Source organism: Herpailurus yagouaroundi, unplaced genomic scaffold (genome assembly GCF_014898765.1).
Source record: "Herpailurus yagouaroundi ecotype Mexico unplaced genomic scaffold, PumYag 207, whole genome shotgun sequence".
Classification (NCBI taxonomy): domain Eukaryota; kingdom Metazoa; phylum Chordata; class Mammalia; order Carnivora; family Felidae; genus Herpailurus; species Herpailurus yagouaroundi.
In genome coordinates, this window is record NW_024412438.1 from 981,962 (window position 1) to 996,937 (window position 14,976).

The 14,976-nt window shown below is 61.0% G+C and overlaps 1 protein-coding gene across 1 annotated transcript in view; it reads right to left on the reverse strand.

The window, feature by feature from the left end:
- Window positions 1-364: 364 nt before the first annotated feature.
- Window positions 365-14,976, reverse strand: part of LOC121015507 (sodium/potassium-transporting ATPase subunit alpha-2) — a 24,683-nt gene continuing 10,071 nt past the window's right edge. Inside the window, exons 8-23 of the mRNA XM_040452451.1 lie at window positions 14,194-14,462; window positions 13,245-13,443; window positions 13,008-13,117; window positions 12,733-12,867; window positions 11,939-12,128; window positions 11,633-11,808; window positions 8,144-8,280; window positions 7,475-7,625; window positions 7,030-7,198; window positions 6,642-6,796; window positions 6,274-6,397; window positions 5,941-6,086; window positions 5,615-5,745; window positions 3,403-3,504; window positions 3,202-3,293; window positions 365-2,264 (exon numbers count right to left, since the gene is read on the reverse strand). Of these exons, the coding sequence (XP_040308385.1) occupies window positions 2,236-2,264; window positions 3,202-3,293; window positions 3,403-3,504; window positions 5,615-5,745; window positions 5,941-6,086; window positions 6,274-6,397; window positions 6,642-6,796; window positions 7,030-7,198; window positions 7,475-7,625; window positions 8,144-8,280; window positions 11,633-11,808; window positions 11,939-12,128; window positions 12,733-12,867; window positions 13,008-13,117; window positions 13,245-13,443; window positions 14,194-14,462 (2,315 nt within the window). The 3' untranslated portion in view covers window positions 365-2,235. The remainder of the gene's footprint in view (window positions 2,265-3,201; window positions 3,294-3,402; window positions 3,505-5,614; window positions 5,746-5,940; window positions 6,087-6,273; window positions 6,398-6,641; window positions 6,797-7,029; window positions 7,199-7,474; window positions 7,626-8,143; window positions 8,281-11,632; window positions 11,809-11,938; window positions 12,129-12,732; window positions 12,868-13,007; window positions 13,118-13,244; window positions 13,444-14,193; window positions 14,463-14,976) is intronic.

Genomic DNA, 14,976 nt, shown 5'->3' on the forward strand with positions numbered 1-14,976 from the left:
CGGCGGCCTGATTGTGGTCTGGAACAGAGGAAGCAGAAGTGGCCTTGAGGATCTGGGCCCCCATAGACTCGTAGGTCCTTCCCTGTTCTGGACAAACCTTTGTGGCCCTCGGGGTATGTTCGGCCACGAGGATGGAGGCCTCCACTGGCTTTTCTTCCAGGTCATTTCGCAGCCTGGCTTCTTCCCCTCTGGCCCTCTCCGCTGACATCGCCTGCCCCCAGACCCTTTCCTTCCTGTCCCCATCTCCTTCCCGCTCTTTACGGCTTCCGGCTTCCTCCACAGGCCACGTCCCGCACACGTCCCGCACACAGCGTGGGGGGGGGGGGGGGGGGGGGGAAGAAGGCAAGTACTCAGTCTAGAAACCTGAGCTGTGGAAGGGATTCCTCTTCCGTAAAGAAATGCAACTTTATTATTTTCAAGTACACACGGAGTATGTCGAACTAATGTCTTACAAAAAGGTCACCAAGTAAAGGTCTTGCAAATGTTTCTTTAACCAACACATGAGCACTGATGATGATTAGCCCAGGCTACTTCTACATAGATATTCCTAAAGTGCTTCAAAAGTATTGTTTTAGGTAGACTAAACAGGCCACCCCCAGCGATGTGGTTTATGCCCTTACTTTGCTAGACAAGTGCCCTTTCTGTTGATTGTGCAAAGAGAAGCTTTGTGCACAGTCAACACATCTCGGGTGAATCAGGCCCAAGTTCATCTCGCTTCCAATCAGGTTTCCCAGCCCCAAGCCGTGACTCGCTTGTTCTAAGGTGCTTCTGAACAAGTGACATTCCAGTGTAGCGGGGCGAGCGCCCCCGGGGAGGCTGTCTCTGGGCCGCCTTCCTTTCTGCCTGAGGCCTTCCGTTCCCCTTAGGTGTCTCTTGCTCGGTTCATCTGGGTGTCTGTCTACAGGAACTTCCCAGTGCCTTCTAGGCCAGGCTTAGAGAAGCGGCAGACGCGCATGCAGAGCAAGACTGTTAGTCTTGGAGTTGGGGGGGGGGGGTGGTAAGGGAAGGAAAAGGACCTCCCGTAGGAACCTGAAACTAACTCCCCATCTTGGAAAGTGGGCGAAATGATCACCAGCGGGAAAGCAGTTTGCCCGGGAGGAACAGCCCTCCTAACATTTGCTCTCTCTCGTGGTCCAGAGCTTCTGCCCGTGCTCGCGACCTAAGCTCATTCTGCATGTCCCCGGAAGACAGGAAGGTTCTGGAAGTTCTCCACCCTGGTTCCCGCTGATGGCCAGGGAATTCCTGGAATGAAGCCGGTTCATCAGGATGGGCACAAAGGGGAAGGGGGCGGCTGGGCCAGGGAATGAACTGGTGGCCGTCCCCTCGGAACAGCATGGAGGGAGTGCGTCACCAGGTGCATGGGACGGAGAGCGCTGGAGCATCTGGGACACCCGGGCCCCAGGGCCCAGACGACACAAGCCGGGGGTCGGTGGGGACTGCCTGGTGCACGGGTGTGGGATCCCAGGGGAGCTTCCGGATTGAGCTGGCCTGCCTTTGCTGCTACTCTGGCCACATGTGAGCTGGCAGGAAGCTTTAAAAGGGCAGGACGCAGGGCTGGAGGTGCCACACATCAGCTGTCCTGTCCTTGGCACTCTTTTTCCCGGCTCCCTTTACCGTATCTGTCCGTCCGCCTCCCACCCCCCTGCCCAACTCTCCCCTAGAGGTTCCTAACCAGCCTTGCCTGGGGGGATGGGTGACTTCTGCAGCCAGCTTCCCTTTCCGGCCCCACACCTGGCACTCACCAGGAGGAACCGCGTCTCATCCCCAGTGGGGGCAGGGGGCAGCGTCTGGCAGGAAGCAAAGGACGGGTGGAAGGGACGGTGGGGTAAGGCCGGGGAGATGAAGGGACATTGGTGATCTGAGACGGTCCCCTCCTCCTGGTTCAGACAGGTCCCTGCCTTTGGGTGTTGAACTGTTGTAATGGCAGGTGGGTGTGCAGGGACGGAACAGGGAGGGCTGGGGTAGCCGTTAATTTCTCGGAAAAAGTGGACCACGGAGCGGAGCGTGTCGATTGGGATCTGGGAAGGACCCTGACGTGTGGGGTCTAACCCGGTTGTTTGTCGTTAGGTCTGCAAGGCAATCGCCCCGAGCTTAGTTACCCATTCCCCCCGAACTTAGCCTGCTGAGTGGCCCCATTCTCCCTCCCGGACCCTCCCCCGACACCCCCCAGTCTTTTTGCACCACCACCCCCAGCCCCCTCCAGGCGCCCTTGACCCTGGTCCTTCTTCAGACGGCTCAGTAGTACGTCTCCTTCTCCACCCAGCCTGTGGGGGAGATTGGGGGGGGGGGGGGCGCGGTGTGAGTTCACGGGGGTGGGGGGCAGAGATCTGTCTCCACGGGCTCGGGGGCTTACGGCCACGTGCAGCACAGGCCTGGTGCAGGGGCCCAGGGAAGTCTTGAGGAGGGTGGAAACGGAGGGGAGGAAATCAGGGAGCTGGGGCCCTGGGGTTAGGGAGGCTTGTATTTAGCACGGTTCAGGGTGGGCACAGAGTGGGTTGGGGGTGAAGATCCAGGGGCCATGGGGGTAACAAATGAGTTTCGAAAGGGGCAAGCGCCCATTGTGGCCGTGCAGAGATGTGGCCGTGGGGCTGGCCGCTCGTGGTTTTTCAGAAGTCGGAAATTTGGATTTTACGGGAAAGCCCCCAAATTTCAGTCATTGGACCAATTAAAAAACACATCCAGCCAGCAAAGGGCAGACCAGACCAAACGATATCCGTGGGTCATATTTGGCTTGTGGGCCATCCATTTTCCATTTCCAGTAAGTGGTCAAAAATGCTTGTTGGGAAAAAAAAAAACAAAACAAAAAACTTGGTCGATGCCCAGGAATCAGGAGGCCGGGTTCTGGAGCCAGGTCCTTGCTTTATGACCCCAGACAAATAAATTCACCTCGGCACCTCTCCATCTCGGTAAAGTGTGGAAGCGGGATGAGGTGACCTGGAGGGGCCCTCCCAACTCTTTGTTCTCTGGTCGCGGTGGAAGGAGTAGCCTAAGGGCCACCTGTGTGTCAGGTGGGCCCAGGCCTGGCAGTGATGGGGTTCAGCAGGCTCAGGGCTCCTAGGACCAGGGGCCCCAGGATCTGGGGGACATGAGGAGAAGGAGCAAGGATCCGCAGTAGGAATGCTTTGGGCATGGAGCCCGGGGCGGGGTGGCCAGCAGTGGGGTGCAGCGGCGGGGCGCAGGGGTGAGGGTCGGGGGGCTTACCGCCGGGATACCGCCGCAGGATGAGCTTTCGGACCTCATCGTAGATGAATATGAGGAGGCTGTACGGGAAGGCACAGAACCACCAAGTGACCCTGCAGGAAAAAAAAGAAACGGGAGAGTGTCAGGGGCATCCCAGGGCGGTCACAGAAAGTAGGGTTTGGGGACCAGAACCTCGCGGGGCCCTTCTGACGACACACTCACTTGAGTGGGTACATGCGGAGGGCCACACCCATGCCCGGGCAGTAGGACAGGAAGGCCGCCAGCGCTGTCTCCTCCAGGAGCCCAAAAATCAGAATCTTGTTCCTGGAAAGACAAAGGAGGCGGTGTTGGAAGGTGGGGTGACGTGGGGGGAGATCCAGGGAGACCCTTGGTGGTGGAAGAGGCAGAGGCCTGCCCGGGACCCATCACAGACGTCGCCCTACACCCTCCGTCTTCAAACACCCCCTTCTCAGGCTGCACAAAACCAAAGTAGATGTTCTTTACGTTTTCTGCCTTCGGATTTCACCTCCGACTGTTGCCCATAACACATATATTCATCCATTAAATGAACGTTTCCAGTGTGGGGGTTGATGCGCTCTATGTTGGAGATGCTGTGGTCAACACAAGCTTCCTTCTGCCCTCCCGCAGCGTATGGTCTTGTCACGGGTCCCGGCCTGCGGTCTGCGTCAGTGCGTCTGCCTAGCGAGGGGCTTTGGAAGCCCTTTGCCTCAGGGTTTGTGTACGTCTTTCACACTCTCAGGCCCCGGCCCCGGGAGTTGCTGCTTGTCGAGATCCCATAAAGAGGAGAACGTCTGTAAAGCACTTAGCAGAGAGGAAGGCGTCCACTCACTGGAAAGGAAATGCTAGAAATGTGCCCACGGTCTTGGAACCGAAAAGCAGGATAGAGCGAGGTTCTGAGAACAGTTTCTGGAGTCAGACAGCAGAGTCTAGTCCCAGCTCTCCCACTTACTAGCTTTCGGCTGTAAGCGAGGTTCTGGAACCTCTCTGAGCCTCATGTCCCTTCCCTGAGACATGGAGATACTACCCGTATATCGTAGGCTTGCTGGGGACAGGATAGCTCTGGAACGTTCGCAGGGTGCGGTTGCGTTACTGGTCAGCCTGTTAAAACCTCACGCACCACATGTCTTTTTGGGCCGGGGCTGGTACTTCCCAAGCTTTCCACTCACTAAAGGATCCTTCCCATTCTTTCTTGACCACGTTCTAATGGATTGTTGTCTCTCAGGCTACATTTGCTAGTAAGGAATGAATACCATTTCCCCATTTAACATTGGAAATGTACACGCTTTCCAAACAGAGCCTCGTGTTAGCGTGGGATCACGGATGGCCCTTCACACCCATGATTCTGCCTAAAAGTGAAACTTCAGGAAGCCTAACAGCCCTCTCGTAGGTGGGTGGTCTCCATAAGGCTTTGGAATCTTGCAGCCAGCATCACTGAGGACCCCAGGACCCCGGACCCCAGGTGGGGCAGCCGCTGGCCAGTGGCTGTTGGTATCATCAGTCCCCCTTCTCTTTTCCATTTGTCTCTCAGAGGGCTGGAGGCAGCTGGGCTGTGTGTTCCCACCTTCCTGTGTCACCTGTGTGCAGCACAGCATGTGATCCCCACAGCGGGACCCCATGTCTTCGATTTTCTGCTCCCGGTCTCCCCTTACCGCACCATCCAGCTGGTGGACTCTCTTTCCATCGTGTGACCTTGACTTAGCCAATGGACTTTCCACCTTCCTCTCCCCGGGATCTCAAGCCTATTAACTTCACCAGGGTTTTGGCATCCCGCTCTTCCCCCCCCCCCCCCCCCCGCTAAGAAATTAGCTCAAAACTCACTTGGGGAATCGCGTCTGCTCTTTGTAGAAGAGAATGGCAGTGATGCCTCCAGAACGAACCACCGTCCATGCCACAGTCACAGAGTAATTACTGAGTACCGAGCAGGTGCCAGAGGGACAGGCGAGCCACCCAGGGCAGTAGCCAAGAGCTTGGGCATTCGAAGCAGACCCGGGTGAACGCTTACCGCCTGGGTGACCTCAGGCATGTCACGGAACCTTTTTGGGTTCTCTGCTCCATAAAATGGAAATAGCACCTATCTCATTGAGCTATTGTGAGGTTAGACAATGTGTTTGAGTCACAGCACGATGACAGGCACATGATAACTCACACTCTAAGAAGGCAGCGAACCTGACTCCGAGCAGCTCCCAGCCCCCATGAGGATAACACAACTCCACAGGGCGGGTGCCATAAACTGGGGCTACCTGGGCATGGGGGGGGGGAGCACAGGGCACCCGCGTTTAGGGCTGGGCAGAGGGTGGGATGGGTATCACTGGAGTGTGAGACGAAGGAGGGAAGGAGGGAGGAGGCACACGGGAGGAAAACAGCAGACTCTGCCGGGGGAGGGGTGGGGTGTGGGGGGCCCGGGGGCGCTCACTTCATGCCCTGCTGGAAGACCGAGTTACGGCGGGTCTTGCAGATGATGAGGTCGGCCCACTGCACGACCACGATGCTGGCAAAGAAGGCCGTGTGGCAGGTGAACTCCACCACCTTCCGCTGCTCGTAGGTCTGGGAGGGGGGCGGGCAGATGGGGTGGCGTGAGAGGCGAGGGCAGGTGCCCAGGGCAGTGTGCTTGTGGCACTCGCTCAGCCCCGGGCACCAGGCGCCCTTCGCCCCCAGCCCCCGTGGGCCACGAGGACCACTCCTGCCGGCACTGAGCCCGTCCTCTCCGGCCCGGGTGTCCCCGCTCGCGGGCCCACTCACCCACTCCTGTCCGTAGCTGTCCTCTAGGTCGTTCATGGACCGGTCGTCCCAGTCCAGGCGGATTCCCAGCAGCCGTGATGGCAGGAAACCATTCTCCGCCAGGATGACGAAGTAGGTGAAGAAGCCACCCAGTGCCTGGATCATCCCTGTGGGGAGTGGGCAAAGACAGGCCCTGGGTCAGAGGAGGAAGCAGAGTGAGGCCAGAGATGGATGTCCCCGACCCCTGGCGGGGGGGCTGGCCCCCGGCCTGGGATTTCGCGGGGGGCTCCTCCCCCGACAGCTGGGCAGAGACTTGTCTCGGGGTCCCCCCGGGGCCCCAGGGCCCCTCCGCACCGATCTGTCCATAGGCCATGCTGATGAGCCTCTCATTCACCAGCTTGTCCGTCTGAGGGTTCCTGGGCTGCCGCTTCATGATGTCACTCTCAGCCGCCTCGTAGGCCAGGGAGATGGCCGGGACCTGTGTGAGGGGCGCGCGGGGGGGAGGAGGGCAGCGGAAGGGAGGCGACAGGTGCACAGGACCGTCAGTGAGGAAGAACCTCTGATGCAGTTCAGCACACGTTATTAAGACGCTGTTACGGTCCAGGTCTCGGACTTCTGTTCCCTCGACCGTCGCAGCCTGGCCACGTGCCCTGGCTGCCCTCCGCCACCCGCCTGCGCCCGTGATCGCCTCGCCCGTACCCCGCTCCGACCCCCGGCCTCACCATGTCTGTGCCCAGGTCGATGCAGAGGATGGTCACGGTGCCCAGAGGCAGGGGGATGTTGGCGATGATGAAGAGCAGGAAGGGGGTGATCTCGGGGATGTTGCTGGTCAGGGTGTACGCGATGGATTTCTTCAGGTTGTCAAAGATGAGGCGGCCTGTGGGAGGTGGTGAGGGCGTCAGGGAGACGGGAGGGCCCCCTCCCCGGCCCAGGCGCTCGAAACATGGTGGCCCGTGTCCCCCAGAGAGGGGGAATGTGTGTTGGAGGGGAGCCGAGGCGGCATGCGGGTGCCTGGGGCCCTGCGTCGGCTCTGCGTTGGGGTCCAGAGGCCTGGGAAGCCAGCGCCGGCTTAGCGTCCCCGACGCCACCCCAGCCCGCGTGGCCCCTCACCCTCCTCCACGCCCGTGACGATGGAGGCGAAGTTGTCGTCCAGCAGGATCATGTCGGCGGCCTGCTTCGACACGTCGGAGCCCGAGATGCCCATGGCGATGCCGATGTCAGCCTTCTTCAGCGCGGGGGAGTCGTTCACGCCGTCCCCCGTCACCGCCACGATGGCCCCCTGGGCGAAGCACAGAGGGACTGAACTCACACCACTGTGACCCATCGGGACCCGTCCCAAAGCTCACTCTGCTCCCATCATCCCTTGTCTCTAAAGGTCCTCGTGCCCGGCCCTTCCCTGTCCGGCTCCTCCTGAGACGTTAGAACTCTCGGGGGGGCCTCAACTGGCGGCCGTCTCAGGGCTCAAGACAGGGTGCTCTCGGGAGTCTCCTCCCGGCCCCAGGAGGTTTGGGGCTGGGCTGGGCGGGGCCCCCCGAGGCGCCCCCATCGTCCTCACCTGCCTCTGACAGCCCTCCACGATGATGAGTTTCTGTTGCGGGGACGTCCGTGCGAACACGATCTCCGTGTGGTTCCTGAGGATCTCGTCCAGCTGCTCCGACGTCATGTCCTTCAGGTCTGAGCCGTGCACGACGCACGCCTTGGCTTCTCTGGACGTCGGGGACAGAGGTGGCTGAGCCCCCTACGTCCCCGCGCCCCTGCCAGCCGCCTGCCTCCACCCGCACCCCCATCACTGGGCCGCAGGGCCCCTGCAGAGTCGGGCTCCCAGGGCCATGGGCCTCCTCCCCTGTCTCCATGGGTGGCCTCCTTGTCCCATCTCTCCCTTTGAGGAAGAGAGGTGGCATCCTCACCGAGCACAGTCGTTGCTAGGCAACGTGCTAGTTCTCTTACAAGCCTCTCGCCCCCGTGGCCACCCTGCAGTGTAGACAGCACCCTAAATTTGTAGTTGAGGGAACGGGGGCTCAGGACGGCAGAGTGACACCTCTGGGGTTACACAGTCAGTCAGTGGCACAGCCTGGACACATTCAGGACCGAGCAGCCGTCACTGAGGTGTCCCAGGCAAGGCCTGCAAAGTCCCAGAGGAGCTATCCAAATGCCCCCGGGGACACTCGAGCGCTCTGTGGGACAGGCTGGGTTGATGGGGGACGGGCTCCGGGGAACGCCTCACCTGGGGTTGACCTGGCTGACAGGAATGTTGAGCCGGGCGGCGATGTCCTCCACAGTCTCATTGCCCTCTGAGATAATGCCCACACCTTTGGCAATGGCCTTGGCTGTGATCGGGTGGTCCCCAGTCACCATGATCACCTAGTAGGACGGAGAAAAGAGAAAAGACCAGCAGCGTTCGGACCCCCTCCCAACCCATTCCTTTCCCAAAGTCAGAAAAGGCCGGACCACCAGACGGTGGGATTCACAGATCCCAGCCCAAATGGCGCAACTGTGTGTGTGTGTGTGTGTGTGTGTGTGTGTGTGTACACGTGTTGGGTGGGTGACAAGTTGTACTTAAGGGATCAAAGATACTTCACCAGGGTGGAGGAAAGCCTCCACGAAGAGTAACAAATTAACGAGGGTCTCTTGGAAGAGGAGCCTCAGAGACCGTTTAGGAGTTAGGATTTCACGGGATACGAGGCCGTCCCGGCTGGAAGGACCCCTCATCTACCGGTGAGGGACAAAGGCTTAGAAGGGGCCGTGACTCGAGGCCCCGGGGAGCCGGGAGTGGGAGACGGTTTTCTTAGTGCCCACTCCGTGGCTGCAGGCCATCCAGCAGGGCAGAGGAGGGATGCCGGGGGCACAGCCCCCCTTCCCGGCCCTCGTCTGCCTGTACATCTGGCTCTGACACCCCTTCTCCACGGCGAGGAAGGGGATGCTCACAGAATGGACGGCACTGCTCGGGAGGGTGGCTGGCACCCGAGAGGCCGGTGACGAGGCTCTCGGTCACGAGCGTGAGCGGATCGGAGCCGGATGAACAAGCATCTGCACGTGCGGGTCTGTGGGCAGATGTCACAGACCCCGAGGAGGAAGCCCCTCCAAGGCCCCCTGCCTTCTCTTGCACCCCCATGAGCCCCTGCACCTGCCCCCTGAAGGTCACGTGGGCCTCCCAGTTGAAGACAACAGCATCTTTGCGGTCCTTATGCCGCGTGACTCCTCTGAGCATTCGGCACTGGCCACCACCCCCTCCTTGAGACCTGCTTGTCTGCATGGACCCCATTATTCCCGGTTGCCCTCCCCACTTCTTCCGGCTCTTTCCCGCCTCCTCAGGGTGGCCGCCAAGTGCAGCGGAAGAGGTGGCTGTGGAGGCGGATGGACACCGCCTGAGCTCGGACACCGGCCCTCCCCAGTGTCACACCTCGGACCCGTCTTTTCACCTCGTCTCGGCCCAAGGAGGGGACGAGCCCCACCCTCCAAAGTTGTCGTGAGGGGTAAATGGCGCCAGGTGGGCACTCAGCACACGTGAGCTGGGACGCCCCCCTCTCCCTTCCTTCACTCGCTCCTCTCTCTCTCTCTCCTTGCCTCAAGACTGGTGGCCCCGGTTCCATCCTTGTCCCCTTCCCTGACCCCGGTTCTCTTGCCGGCCAGAACGATGCAATGGACTAGCCGGCCTTCAGCTGCACCTGTGTGCTGGTGAGCCTTGCTCTCCGGGCCCGACCCTCTGTCCTGGGCTCTAACCCGAGGCCAGCTTCCCCTGGGATGTCTCTTCCCGGGCGTCTCATGGACGCTTCCAACCGAAGGTCAGAAGGGAGCTCATCATGCACTCCCACCAGCACGCCAAGCCTGCCCTCTGTCCCCGTCTCGATACGGCCCTGTCTGTGCGTTCTGTCCCTTTGTCCCTGCATCTTCCTCACTGACCACGTCCAGCTCGGTCACTATGTTCTCAAAGCATTTCTCTCATGTGACTCCTCGCCTCCAGCCCGTTGCCACCGCCCTGGTTCAGGGCCTCACCCCTTGCCTGAACTATGGCAGCGGCCTCTCTCCCTGCCTCCTTGCCTCCCGTCCTCCTCCAGATCCAGACCCTCCGCACGGGTAGCCTCCTGAAAGCTGGAGCAGCCGGGACGCCTGTGCTCTCTGGGGACTGCAGGATGAAGCCCAAGTCGGGCATTTAGGCAAAGTCCTTCCAAATGGCCTCGGCCCAACCTCCCAGTCTCCTGTACCGCTCGCCTCCCCCCACACCTGCACCCCACGTGCAGGCTGACGCCATCAGGGCACACACCGTCTCTGACCTTGACAGCCTTCCTCTCCCTGCCTCACAAGACACTCCAGCCTTCGAGGCCCAGATCAAATATCGTGCGCTCTGTACAAACATTGTCCAGTTCTCTGAAGCAGAATTAACTGCTCCCTGCTCGGAGTTCCCTGGGGGATCCGTCCCCAGGCCTCCGTGACGGCACCGATCGTGGCCAGAGGCAGCCTCACCAGCAGGAGCATAGCTTTCCAGACCGTGTACCATGCTTCACATACCTGATCCGGCCCTTACTGGCAGATTTATTTTGGGAAAGCGACTTACCCCCTCTGAGTCTCAGCTTGTTTTATTTTTAAATGGGGATAATGACGCCTCCCTCAGAGACAGAGTGGTTACGGGGTTGAGAAATCCTTTACGGACACACACACACACACACACACACACGCTTCAGTGTGGTAGTTAGGAAAGGGAGGGCTGCCTTGGGTCAAACCCCGGCTCCAGCACTTAGGAGCACGTTCCTTCGTGCCTCAGCTCCCCTCTTCTGTTCGAAAGGAAAAAACCGGTGCTTACGCATCAGGTTCTTGCAGAGATTAAATGAGATCATACGGGTTAAGCGCTGAGAATAGTGCCTGATTCACACGACCGGCGGTTTGCGTTATGCGAGTACCTGGCCCGTGGTAGGTGCTCACGACCCCAGCTCTCAGAGTGTTCTGTGACTAACCGTAGGGGCATTTATTTCCCCCGGGGGCCCGTGAGCGCCGGAGGCCAGGCACCACATCTCTTTCGTCTTAGGATGCCTGAGCCTGGCGGAGCGCCTGGCCCTCAGTGGACGGGCGGCTTGAACTGATTGGGCATTAGCTGAGACGCCGGAAAAAGAAGAGCCAGCCGCGGCACCATGACTGGCGATGAGACGGGTTAAGGGGCTGGCGAGGAGGGTGTCTCGGAGAGAGGGAAGCGGAAAGGGTTTCCGTCTGTTTGTTGAACTCGGGCACCTTGAACAGTGCCTGGTCCGCAGGGGGTAAACGATAAATATTTGCAGAATGAAGAACGAACGAGGCACAGAGGAAGGAGTGGCCCCTGGGGAGCACTTGCAGTCGGACGCGAGGGTCCAGGAGGGGTGTGTTTGGGGCATGAGGACGAGAGCCAGTCGCTGGGGGCGTGGGGAGGGAGTGGGCGCCCACAAGAGCCGCTCATCCCACCCCAGATGCTAGAGAGCGTGGACATTAGTCGGGAAGTTGGACAGCCAGGTCTCCGAAGCACAAGTACCAGATGGGTTCAAAATCAGAGTAGAATGAGAGAGGGAGGCGATGTGCATGGTTACCTTGACCAAGAGGGACCAGAGCGAGAGCTCCAGGCAGATGGACAGCTTCTCCTCTGGGTCCGTGGGAAGGCGGCCACCCGTGGCCTGGGTGTCCGCGAGGCTGCAGCCCCTGCAGGCCCTTGACCTTCGGCGTTGGAGGACAGGGGGAGGAAGGGAGGGCGTACCTTGATGCCCGCACTGCGACACTTGCCCACGGCGTCCGGCACGGCAGCCCGGGGAGGGTCGATCATGGACATGAGTCCCACGAAGCAGAGCTTCTCCGTGGGAAAGTTCAGCTCGTCTGTGTCAAATTTGAATCCGCGAGGGAACTTCCCAGAGGGCAGATTCAGCTGACAAAACCCTGAGGCGGGCAGGAGGGAAGAGTGAGTGCAACCAGGTGCCTGCCTGGCTGTCCCCAGAGCCCCCGCCCTGGGGAAACCAGTGAGGCCCGGACACCCTTCTGGGCCCCGCTCCCGGCTTTGGCCTCTCACCCAGCACGCGCTCCCCCAGCCCGCCCAGCTCCATGTAGGCGTTCTGAAAGGCATCTTGCATTTCCTTGTCCAAAGGGATCTCCTTGCCCTGCACCAAGATGGTGGAACACCGGTCCAGGATGCGCTCCGGGGCTCCCTTCATCACCAGCACGTGGCTCTGGGGGCTGTCTTCCCGCTCGTGGATAGACAGCTGGAGGGAGGACAGGTGGTTACAGAGGGGGCCATACTCGCCCCTGGTCCTGGGACAGCAGAGGCTGCTAAGGACACCTCCCCTAATAAGATAACCCCTGATCCATCAACCATTGTCAACAGAGGGAGGGCCTCTGCGTGTGAAGGAGAGTTGGGGCCTCATCGTCCCAGCCCTGTAAACTGAGCGTCCTCTTCCCCTAGGACATTCATTCACCTAACAAATGTTTGCCCAGACCAGCTGAGACAGGCACTGTGCTGGCGTGGGGGGCGGCACCTGCCGCCAGGCTGGCCTCAGTGTGCTTAGGCGGGGAGTTCTTGGCATTGAACAGATGCCTGTGGCTTGAGGGGTCCCCTAAGGCAATTTCAGGGGTGCCGCTGGGCAGGTTGGGAGGCTGGGGCCAGAGCTGGGAGGGCGATGGGCTGTAGTGAGGAATGGAAGTTTGGAAGTCAGAGGGGGTCATTGCGACCAGACATGGGTCACCGCGGCTTTCCTGGGGGACGAGGCCGGGGCGAAGGACGCGGCCGAAGCTCCCACCCTTCCTAGGTCTCGCGCGCCCCTCTCATTTCGGCCCCCTCCCCGCCCCCGTGCTGGTGCCCGACCGGACCTGGTACTTGTTGGTGGAATTGAAGGGGATCTCCGCCACCTTGGGGTTTCTATCCCTCATCTTCCTCACGGAGCCGCAGGACAGCTCGATGCACTTGAGCAGAGCTGACTCGGAGGCATCGCCGGCTGTGTCCCGCTGCCGGAGGAGAATTCAGGGTCACGTGGGCCGAGGGAGGAGGGCACCCAAGCCCCCCCCCCCCACACCCGGAGGCTGTCGGAGGGTGTGAGCGGGGGAGCTGGGCGTCAGCAAGGTGGGCAGGTGCGGAGGCGCCCCACCTTCGACACAGAGATGTTCTCCTGCCCGGCCTTGAAGACAGCGCGGTTGCAGAGGCCGGCAATCCGAGACAGGGCCGTCCACGTGGGGGATCGCTTGTCAAAAGTGGCCCCTGGGAGGCAGGGAGGGAGAAGCGGGCGTGCGGCTCAGGGCCCTCGTCTGCCCCCCTCCCTGCCTCGCGGCCACGCGGGCGCCCTGGGCGTCCTCCAGCCCCTCGCCCCCTCGGAGCGCCCGATCACCGGACTGATCTTCGGTGGTGTCGGCCTCATGGATCTGGTTGTCGAACCACATGTGGGCGACGGTCATGCGGTTCTGGGTGAGGGTCCCCGTCTTGTCCGAGCAGATGGTGGAGGTGGAGCCCAGCGTCTCCACTGCCTCCAGGTTCTTCACCAGGCAGTTCTTGCGCGCCATGCGCTTGGCGGTCAGGGTCAGACACACCTGGGACGGAGGGGAGGAAGAGGGGCTGAGCCTGGAACCGGGCGTGTGGTGACATCACCCCGGACCAGGGGTCCCGCTCTGCCAACACCAGGTGGGATCTACACGCGGGTGGCGGATGGATTCGATTTCGGACGTGCCGGGCTGAGACCAAGGGGTGTGTTCGGGGAAGCGAGGCCGCGCGGCCGGAGTCCAGAGCGGGCCAGCGCAGAGCTGGGCGAAGGGGTGTGACAGCCGCTGGCACAGAATGGGGTGTGGCGCCTGGGGTGGGGGTGGAGAGCAGAGCTCGAGGCCTGAGAATCCGGGTCGGGGGAGCAGGAGGAGACCGCGCAGGGGACAGAGGAGAACCAGAATAGTGACGCGTCGCGGCGCTCGGTGGAGGGGAGACTTCCAGGGGGTGGACAGCGGTACCCGCTTCCGCGGCAGAGTCAAGGAAGGGAGCTGAGGCAAGGGCACCGGGCTTGCCAGTTAGTCACCGGTGACCTTCGGGGGAGGCTTTACGGCACGGTTGGCCGCGGCTAGCACGTCGGGGGTGAGCAGGTGGCTGCCTCGCGCCCCCGGGAGAGAGAGCGCGAGCCGAGGCGCAGTCCCTCCCGAGATTTTTCAGGCTCCAACTCTGAGCCATCCGTTAAACGGGAATCTGATAAGTGACTTTGGGGGCTGGAGGCGAAAACATCGCCGAGAAATGGTAAGCCCCTTGAGAAAAAGGGTGGCGAGACCCTCCCCGGGTGGCGCTCGGCCTGACCCACTCACGGTGACAGTGGCCAGCAGCCCCTCGGGCACATTGGCCACGATGATGCCGATGAGGAAGATGACCGCCTCCAGCCAGCTGTAGCCCAGGATGAGGGAGAGCACGAAGAAGGAGACCCCCAGGAACACGGCCACCCCCGTGATCAGCTGGATGAAGTGTTCAATCTCCATGGCGATGGGCGTCCGCCCGACCTCCAGGCCCGAGGCCAGCGTGGCTATGCGGCCCATCACTGTCCGGTCGCCTGTGGCAATCACGATGCCCCTGGCCGTGCCTGCAACATAGAGGGGAGCCCGGAAGTGGAAAAGGAACGCCGCGGCAGAGGAAACGAGCCTCAGACTCCGGTCCCGCGGGCCGCGCCCGGGAGACCGTACCCCCCGTGGGTGGCCGTCTTCCCCCTGCGCAGACTACCCGTCCCAGCCCCCGGGCCAACCGCAACTCCTTTCCTCTTGTCCTTGGGCCCCGAGGGGAGACCTTGCGGGTAAACCCAGAATTCAAATGGAGGAGGAATGAAATAAATGAAATAAAAACAGCGCCGGTATTTCGGTAACATCAGTCTCGGGCTTGTTATGACCCGGAAGTATACGACGGGCACGGAGGAAAGCACCTGTTACGGGTTTTCCGTGTGGCCTTAAGACTTTCTCTCTCAACGTTGGGCCTGAGACCGCACAGAAGGAGCCAGGCGGTCACCGACCCTTAGGTAGACATGGGTAGACCCTTGGGTCTTCCTCTCGAGAGGGAGAGAGCGAGAGGGAGAGCGAGAGGGAGAGCGAGAGGGAGAGCGAGAG